At 39.6% G+C, this 9,703-nt stretch overlaps 1 protein-coding gene and 1 pseudogene across 7 annotated transcripts in view; both read right to left on the bottom strand.

Moving 5' to 3' along the window:
* LOC115736129 overlaps positions 1 to 1,526 on the bottom strand; it is a 49,052-nt pseudogene extending 47,526 nt beyond the window's left edge.
* LOC115736125 (disease resistance protein L6-like) overlaps positions 1 to 1,543 on the bottom strand; it is a 49,256-nt gene extending 47,713 nt beyond the window's left edge. For all 7 annotated transcript variants that reach the window (XR_004014855.2, XR_007198120.1, XM_048277572.1 and 4 more), the window contains exons 1-2: positions 1,405 to 1,543; positions 712 to 1,311 (exon numbers count right to left, since the gene is read on the bottom strand). Coding sequence is in view for 5 of the 7 variants with exons in the window: in XM_048277572.1 (XP_048133529.1) it covers positions 712 to 1,311; positions 1,405 to 1,463 (659 nt within the window). In the remaining 2 variants the exon portion in view is untranslated. The remainder of the gene's footprint in view (positions 1 to 711; positions 1,312 to 1,404) is intronic.
* Between the last annotated feature and the right edge of the window lie 8,160 nt (positions 1,544 to 9,703).

Below are 9,703 nucleotides of genomic sequence, written 5' to 3' on the forward strand. Positions count from 1 at the left end.
TATAAGTTTGACAATTTGGACACACAAAGTTTCTTCCAAAGAAAAAGTGCAGGAAAATCCCCGCCTTCTTCTGCCGCTTCGATCCATTAGGGCCAAACTTATTGTCATGGAGACGCTTGTGCGTAGATATAGGTTTTGAGTTAACATTAGCCTTCTAATATTTCATAACAAAATATTTTGTAAACGTCCCTTTTTTGCATAGATGCATCGTATGTGCACTTAACTAATGTTAACTATGCACTCTTTTAACAAAAAAAAAAAAAAATACTAATCATGTCTTTGTATAACATTAACATTACAATACTCTTACTAATTCAACAATTTCGAACGAGTTCGTCACTGAACGAAAGCTTTGAATACCATGGGAGGTGAAAAATACAGAAAATCGCATGAATTCAAGTATACTTATTGCGGTAATACGGTTTAAATAAAATAGTTGATTAAGAAAAAAGACGGTCTTACCTGTGGGGTCATATTGGCTTAACCCGACCCGAATTGGAAAAAGCCCTTTTCTGGGTTGGGTTTGATCCGATTTGTTGTGCTTCAAAAAAATTAGCCATTTTCTATTTACTATTGTGGGTTCTAGGTTGTTTTGGTCTTAGTTACATTTAACTTTTTATGCAAATCTTTAACAAAAGTGTCCAAATGCTTTACGTTTGGGAATTTTGTGGGAAAAACTTTCGTTCACCATAAAAAGTTGAGGGAATTTACCCTTTGCCTTTAAGATCCCATCCCTTTATACGTGCAACCTCAAGAAGGGCATTTTCCCACTGCTTCACTTCATCGGAGCCAAACTTCGTCCTGTGCTGGCGCATGGCTTTTGTATACAACTTGGTTTTGAGCTTAACATCGTTAGAATCCACGTCGTAGAAGATGGGAATTATCTCCTTCTTCCCATCTGAAGTCGAGGTGCACCGTACCATGTGCGCAACCTCGCGGAGACACCACGCACTGTCGGCGTAACCCTTAGAGAAGATAGGTATGTAGATTCGAGACCTGTCGTGTGCATCCAAAAGCTCCCCTGCGATTTCTTTGCCCATTTGGAGCTCTTCGTTGTCCAGGAAAACACGGATTCCAGCATCTCTCAAGCGATGGAAGAGGCAATTGGTGAATCCGTTGCGGGTATCCGGTCCCCGGAAGCTCAGGAACACATCGTACTCTTCGCCGGACGCATGGTCGGTTCTCGAGGTTGACGCCGAGTCCCTCCTCAACGCCTCCTTCTCTTCTCCATACCCATCTTCCGTTCTCCAGCTCGACTCCAAGTCCTTACTCCTCCTCGAGTTCGTGGGGCAAAAATTACAGACTTGTAACCTGATCCAGACGTAAAACAAGGAGTGTGAATTGAACAAGCAGGCTGGATTGTATCAAACAGTTGCAGGAGCGAAGTGGAAGTAGAGCACTTACACTCGTGCTACAGCCAAAGCTAAGATGGTTAGCAAAGTCTGACTTCCATCGGATCCCATCGGCGGACCGATCCTCTCAGCTGTATCCTCACCCGAAGAAGAGAACTACGCTTCTGTAAAAAGTAGTGTGGGGAGGTTGAAGGCGAGTTTCTGGGAAACGAAGGAAGTCGACGAAGATCAGAAGAGAGAGGTTGCACAGGGAGAGACAGAGAGTGAGAGGAGCGAACAATGTCGGGCACGGGCAAATTTAGTACTTAGAGCCCAATACGACAAGATCATGTGCGGTCCACGAGGTCCTCCACTAGTACCGGTAATAAATAGGTCGTTGAAGATTAAAAAAGAAAAAAATGACAGTAAAAACGACTAAAGAAAGGGGAGGGTTGTTGGGGAACGTTGAAGATTTTTTTTGGATATTGGCCTATTTTCTTCGTTGACGAAAAAATTATTAAAAAAAATCTTAAATTTATTATAATTGTACCACTTTAATATTAAATATTTTTTTATATTAATTTAATTTTAAATCTCTTACATTTATATTAATTTAATTCTTTTGACCAACTTTGACCGACCGACGCCGACATAGATGTATATCGATGCTAATGTGATGCCAATACCGATGTATAATTTTTTTTAACTCTCAATTAATTTCCGTTAAATTGGTTAATACTAGGAAAAACTTCAGACTGGTTCACCTGTGATAAACAGAGGGTAAAAATCATAAATCGGTACACTCGTGAACTGTCACTTGTCATCCAACTCAATAATTTGACGGTAAAATTAAATAGAAACTAAGGGAGGGTAAGTTTGTAAGAGGTGTACCAATTTGAAATTTTTTAAGGCCAAAATATAAGTTCGGGATAAATTTATCATAAGTGTATCGGTTTGAGATTTTTCGTGATATTGACCCTTTTTCTAGCCTTGCGATATGAGACTTTCGCGTTGTACAAATATTGACATGCAAATTTAATTACATCATTTTCTAATAGTTGAAAGCGAGCTTTAGTTATAAAGAGAGGGTGAAAAAGTAGATTTTCCGTTTATCGCCTAAGAATTGTAAATGAAACATTCATTATCAATATATTGCCAGAAGTGTATCAATCAACAAAGACCTAAATTTCGACCCCCCATAAATAAATAAAAAAACGAAGACCTAAATTAATATTACGATTCTACCTTTCGCGTAATTCGATTTGAATCTTTCTTATCTTACGGATAATTCTAATAGCGAAAAATTCGAATCCTGAAATTATTTTATCTTTCCGCATATAAGTGTTCAATTTCTTCATACTATGTCAATAATTCCATTTCGTTTATTTAATAATCGCATTACTTCATAATAGGGAAATTTTGTAAGACCTATTAAACGTATGTATATTGCTTGCAGATAAGCATCACGCGGTGCGCTTTTGTAATGTCAATAATGCACACTTTATAGAAAAGCACCAAAGAAGCTAAGTGGTCTAGGACAGACCGGGAGTACCTTTCCCTAAAGATTAGCCGCCCACGGTTTTTTATAATGTGTGGTTGTGGGACATTGTCGTTGGAACTTGCATGTGCATTTCCAAGGGATCTAACACTTTTGCAGTACCTTGGACGACTCAAATATGCAAGCCAGCTGCTGGGATTGCAAAGGATGACCAAAGTCAATGTGTTTTTTTTTTTTTTGTTGGTCAACGCCTAAGTCAATGTGTTGTCGTGTATTAAATGTCAAGAATTGGTGGCGTTACACTTCGAATTTTTATGTCAAAATGAACTACTAAGCATCTCCACAAATTTCTTTTTGACCGTTGAATCAGGTGCGTTCAGATTAGGCAAAGTGCCCTTTTTTGACAAATTGCTATTTGCTAGGTGCTGTTTTCTTTAAAGAGAATCCTCCATTTTTCAGGTCTCAGTTACTTTTTTTTTTAAAAAGAAAATTAGTATCACGAAAAATTTCAAATTAATACATGTTTTTACTAAAGAAAACCTTAAATTAATACACGCGTGACAAATTTACCCTCCGTTAATTTCATTAAATATGATTAATACAATAAAAAAATTTAAATTGGTATACCCGTGATAAATGAATGATAAAAATCCCAAATTAGTACACCCGTCATCCGCCATGTGTCACAAATATACCATTTTGATAATTTTGTCAAGGTGTATCGGTTTTGGATTTTTAATGATATAAACCCTAAGCGGGAGTGCTGTTAGGAGTTTTACTCCATTGAGAATACGGAATTGAGCGATAAAGGAGGCTGATGGTTGCAGAAGAAACCCTTGTACCATTCCATTGACACGAGCCTACACTGGCCATATCAAAGGTATGTATCATTCCATACCAAGATACCTTCGATTCCTGCAATTTATAACCAATGTTGCGTGTGTTATATGCAGTGTCAATCTCTCCGTACATAAAAAAAACTATCGTATAAGCATATTCTTATATAAATAGTCGTGCAACTTATTGATCTGGAAATGTGAACATTGGCGGTCCAAAGCAAGTTGGAGCGCCGAGAAAGAGAGAATCTGGGCTCTCCAAAGCGGATCTAGAAGGTGCACAAAAACTGATAAAACCATTGGCCGTACGAGTAAAAAAAGAGGAAACCGCAAAAGTGGGTTTGTAATTACTATGAGTTTATTTGTTTGGGCGGATGACCATGCCTATCAAACTCATTAGGTAATAATTTTCTTTTAGGATCTATTCACAATCATAATACATTACCTTCGTGATTAATTTGATCTTTAAAAATGGATGAGATAATCTCTCTTGAAATTGACGCCATGAATGACGAATGAAGGTTGCGCCTGACCTTTACTATTTTGCATGTAATTGCTTGGTCGGTTGTGTGACGAAGACCTCATCAACTACGATGTCACTAATTAAATTTTGGCGATTGTTTAACAATATAATCGTGCAATATTAACCGCAAGTGCTATGAATGGCAAAAAATATTTAACAATCATGAGGAACTCACTTTTGATTTTATGCCTAGCATTCCATCATTATATTGTCACGTTGTATGCTAGTAGGACTTTTAAATTTTCACCCTTGATTATCTTAACAAGTTGTTGCCAAACAAATCCTTCTAAGCACAATTGACCCAAAAGTATTATAGCTTAACTAATTTAAGGCAATGGACTCCGATTTTCACCTTCCCATATTGAAGCTTTTATGACATGTTTGCGGGGCACACGATTATTTGGCTTTGTCCAATTAATCGCTAGCATAGTTCATCGCCTTGGGTGATCAATCATAGGAGACGTTAGATTCATATTACAAGGTGTAGATATGGCAAAGAAATTGGTTCTTGAACTTTTGAAAGTACTATACATTAAATCGATGGTTGAGGCACGGAATGCTCCATGAACTTTTTAGGTGTGTGTGTATATATATAAAACTCGTTTTCAATAAAAGAAAAAGAAAAAGAAAAGAAAAACATCGGCCGAACTCAATTATTGGATCCCAAGTCAAAGGAGGGGAAAAAAGGGAAAAGAGGAGGAACTTGCTTGGGGAGTCCGACCTTGACTGAGTAAAGTTCCCCGCAATCCCTTCAACAATCATAGTGCGCTATTCATATGGCTTGTCGATAAACATTGCTTTTTCGTTTTTTTCTCTCGGACAAGCGCTAGAGATCCATACACAAACTCACAAAAATTGCTAGGAGATTAAGACATAGACATACTAACAACCACTTGGCGATATCCAATCACCGATGAGGTTCATGCACAAGAAATAGCGTGAACTGCGAAGTCTTTTTATCAGTTTATCAGTGAGGGTTCATACACCAAAAGAATTCCAAGTGTTTCAAGTCGTTAAAGTGGAGCTCTTCAAATATGGAAGTTTTCTTATCCCGTGAAAAGTAATATCCAATCGTGGATATCCCACTAATCATGTTGTAGAATAATCAAGTTAATCAAAGACCACGGACTTCCATAAATAACTTAGCCATTATCGGAAGTTGCGAAACGTGGGTCTTCAAAATCTGAAAATAGAGTATCGCAGAATCTAAATAATTTTTAGAGATAGACTTCGAAAATAGAAGCGGTCTCTTAAATCTGAACAGATTAGAACATTGAATATGAGCTCGATAATGTCCTCGTTGATGCATGCACATAAATCTTCTTCAAATATGATAGTTGAGCCTTCTTAAGTGATATTCCACTCAATCTAAATAATACGATTCAACTTTTTCAGAAACAAATATGCGATGACTTTATCTTGAGTCCGAGCACCAATTTGGATCAATATAAGCTTCCCCAATCATATGTTACACATATGATAAAATATTTAGAGCATTTACCAAATTTTATAAAACAATGACAGTTTTGTCATAATCAAAATATTCAGAAAGATTTTTTCAACATAACGCGCCGATGGAATGAGACTAAAACAAGGCAAGCTTAGGTGGGAAATAGACATTTGAGGGATCTAATTGAGCATTTTGCAATAGTTTAGCGACTTGATTCCTTTCTCCCAAGGAGACAAAAAAAAAAAGTTTTGATTGGTCATTATGGTCATCCAATGAGTCTTCAAAAATTTCGAAAACTTGTTAGAAAGTCTTGGCACCTTTAGCATTGTCCACTTGCTAATGCAGAACATTAGGTGGGAAATAGACAATCACACTTGATTTTGACCTGAGCCTGCCAACTTTGTTTCTTCCTTGAAATCACACCAGAAAAAACTCTCCTATTCTTTTGTGAAAGATTCTGACTTGATCACGACCGTGCGTCCCTTTGTACAAAGGGATTTTCACGCTATCTTGAAAAACAATTTTTATCAAGAAAAAGGGTTGAGTTTGTGTGATTTTATGTGTTCTAGTCTAAGAAGGGGGGTCATTTCCAGGAAATGCCCGCATATCTTATCAAGCCAAAATATATATATTTGCATGCTCAAATATAACGTCAAATGTGGCAGTGCATGTGCAAAGAGTCATAGCAGCCATTGCTCGCGAGGAAGAAGAGGACGAATCGGGTATAAAATATTTGCAAGGGAAAATCCCATTAAGGGCAAAATCAATACCCGCCTCTTTTGTGATAATTGATTGCAATTAAGGTAGATATTATTTCCTATTTTTATTATTATATACAAAAGACTCTCTAAAATTCTCTTGGTGAAAACTTTTTCGAAGAACGATCGAATGTTGGATGTGGATCATTTTCTCACTTGCGATTAGGGCTCTTAATTTGTGGCCATTGATGTATATTCGTTAAGCGTGATATACTTCTCCGATTAGTGATTCAAGTTGATCTAGCTGTCATGACCCGATCTCGAAAAAATCGGGTTAATGGATTGCTAAGCCTCCATAACGGGTTTCGCACGGGCCCTCCAGTGCTCATACCAAATCGTAGCGATATAATTCGAATTCGATCTTAGCGTGATTAGGTGGCATGTGTATGTGTTCATGCAAAAAGGAGTCGCCACCGGTCTTTGGGGAAGATAGACCGAAAACTTTATCTAGCGGTCGGGAGATGTCATTTGATTCCACACAACCAGAGATTAAGGGTCTGGATACTTGGTTATGTCGATGTTTTCACCAACGGCCTTTCGATACTGGAATTGGGTGTTTTTCTAACTTGCTTGTGCATGAGTGAGTCTGTCCTATCAATCACAATAAAAGCATATAATATGGGCAATCAAGGAGTCAATGGCAGAGTATAAATTGCATCAAACGATCCTAGTAAAGCTTTAAAGGCTTAGAGAAATGTTCACCTAGGGTTTAATTCAATTATGGGGACGATTTGCCCAAAAGGGCAAAATGGTCATTTTTTGAGGTCCTAAGTTTCAAAACTAGAGAAATTAGATCAATCTAGCCATTTCCTATTTTCCACGATTTTCTGGAATTTTCGGAATTTTTTTTATAATTTTAGAATATTTTTTATGTTTTATTTTATATTAAAAAGAGGACAACCGGGTTCGGGTGGGGTGGACCGGACCGGACTCAGACCTCTAAGGTCTGGGCCCGGCACGGACTGGGCTCAAAGAGTGAGCCCAATCAGAACCAAAAAACCTAAGGAGGCCAACATAGGCCTAAGCTCGTCTGGCCCACTCCACAATGCAGACCCTCTCTTTTTTTTTTTTAAAATCGGCCCACGCTTTCTTTTTATTTTTATATTACTTTTCTTTCACTTTCCTAATTGTTTTTAATATTTTCTTGTCCTCCCTCCCACTGGGGTGGTGGTCGTCTTCCTCCTGACATCTCCCCTTCCCAATACTCCTCACTCACAGAGACTTCACCAAGAACTGCGCTCGCTCTATCAACATCACTGGAACCAATCAGTAAGAAGACTAACCTGTTCATCGTGCGAGTCTGTAACACTTGACGATGCCAAATTCGCTCGCCACTGAGTCTTGTTCGTCAAGTCGCCGCTCCGTCTGGGCCCGCTTGCCACGCCGCCGTCGGAAACTGCTCACACACGGCCACTGGTTCGGGTCGCCTCGACACCACCACTGGGGCCGCTCGCGCGCGTTGCCACTGATCCAGCTCACCTCGCGCGCGGTCACTGGGATCTGCTCGTGCTCCGCCACGTCCTTTGGACTGGCCCAGCTGACGCCGGACTGGTGGCCGGCTCCGTTCACCACCAGACTTCCCAGATGGTCTGGTCCGACCTCCTCGAAGCCGCCTTGTTGGGATTTGGCCATCACGCCACTTCTGATCCCGTGTCTTCGGAACAACCGAAGGCTGCCCTCACCTCCCCTGTTCACACTTTCATGCGCCCGCGCCCCCACCAGACTAAGAGATTCGCAGCGATTCCTCTAAGCGACGATGAGCAGCGCCTCGCCTGAAACCACCTTCTACGGACTGGGATCTTCTCGGCAACTGAGCCCTCTCTCTTTTCTTCAGTTTCACGAGCTCTTTCTTTTTTTCAACCCTTCTTTGCCTAGTTTCTTTTGTCCTTTTTTTTTTTTTAACCAGAGCTGTTATCGATTTCACTGTTTTGGTGCCGAGAAAGTTCCCACCCAAACCAAGCTCGCACAACCAAGCTCTCTGCTCAGCTCTCTTTTGCTCGTCAAAAACGAGCCCCCATCAAACCACGGGCTTGCGCTCTCCCTCTTTTTTTCCTTGTTCTCCTTTCACGAACTGGCTACGGGGCCACGATGCAAGCACGGCGGGATGCTGGCTGCGACAGCGGTGTCGCGACTGTGAGACGGCGATGCGGGCTTGTTGGCCGCGCGACTGCAAATACGGCGAGAGCTCTTCTTCTTGGCCTGCTTCTCTCCCTCTTTGAATGGGTAGTAGATGAATGAATTCGGTTAGGCAACTATCTCTAAGTACACTCAATATGGATGTATAAAAATCCATTACATTGTCGTTGGAGAATACCACCGAAAACTACTATACCCACCATGAGCAAAACTTCTAGTTTTCTTATATCGCAAAGCATCCCAAACTTGAACCGATTTAACAAAATAGACCCTCTGCAATAATTTCATCCAAGACAGCCATTAAAATCCTTACCTGGTGGCTTATGTGGATAATGACAGGCAAACGAAATTCACGTGTATCCAACGTGGCTTTAGACAAGCCAAGATGATGCCGTTTCAGCTTGTTTTTAGTCTTGCTAGCAAAAATTCATGTGTCAATACATGTGATTTGAGAAGCCCAAATTTAGGCCGCTTAAGTATGAAATGGACTAAACTCAAACTGGTTAATACTTTATTTGAGAGGTCTCTCTACATTTTATTGAACTTTTGTACATCGTGAATGTCAAGACATCACTTGTTACACTTGTGATGCAAGAAATGTAGCCTAATTTGTGTGTTTAATCCCCTCACATGTCTGTCAAGAACTCATAATAGAATTATTTTTCGGTCGCGCTTTTTCCGCTTTCAATTTGGCTTAAACACTCCCTTGCACAGTGTATTGACCATATTACTCCTCCCTTTTTCTTCTTTTAGAATTCTATACTTGCATAGAGACAAATGTGGGGACCATTTAGGATTTATTTTATTTGTTTCTTCTTTTTCTTCCACTTTCCTTTTTCTTCTTGGTGGTTTCGTTGATTAGAGATTCTTGGATCTGAGGATGACACTGCTACCCATGATTTGAGGATCAGCGATGAGAAAAACCCAAGCAATGCGGTAAAAGAATTGTATCAACCCCATAACATATTGCTTTTGAATTATTCAATGATTATCGACGATGAGAAGTCGTGTTCTTAACGTGAACGAGACTCTTCCTAGAATGATTCTGTTGATTTAGTCTGTGACACTTTTGTGATCTAATTGCATTTTCATCTATATGAGAAATCTCAAAGAGCTTGTAATCAAGTTCTCTCTTTGTTCATCTTGTCTATTATAGCTGCTAATTTACGGT

Source organism: Rhodamnia argentea, chromosome 4 (genome assembly GCF_020921035.1).
Source record: "Rhodamnia argentea isolate NSW1041297 chromosome 4, ASM2092103v1, whole genome shotgun sequence".
NCBI classification, from domain to species: domain Eukaryota; kingdom Viridiplantae; phylum Streptophyta; class Magnoliopsida; order Myrtales; family Myrtaceae; genus Rhodamnia; species Rhodamnia argentea.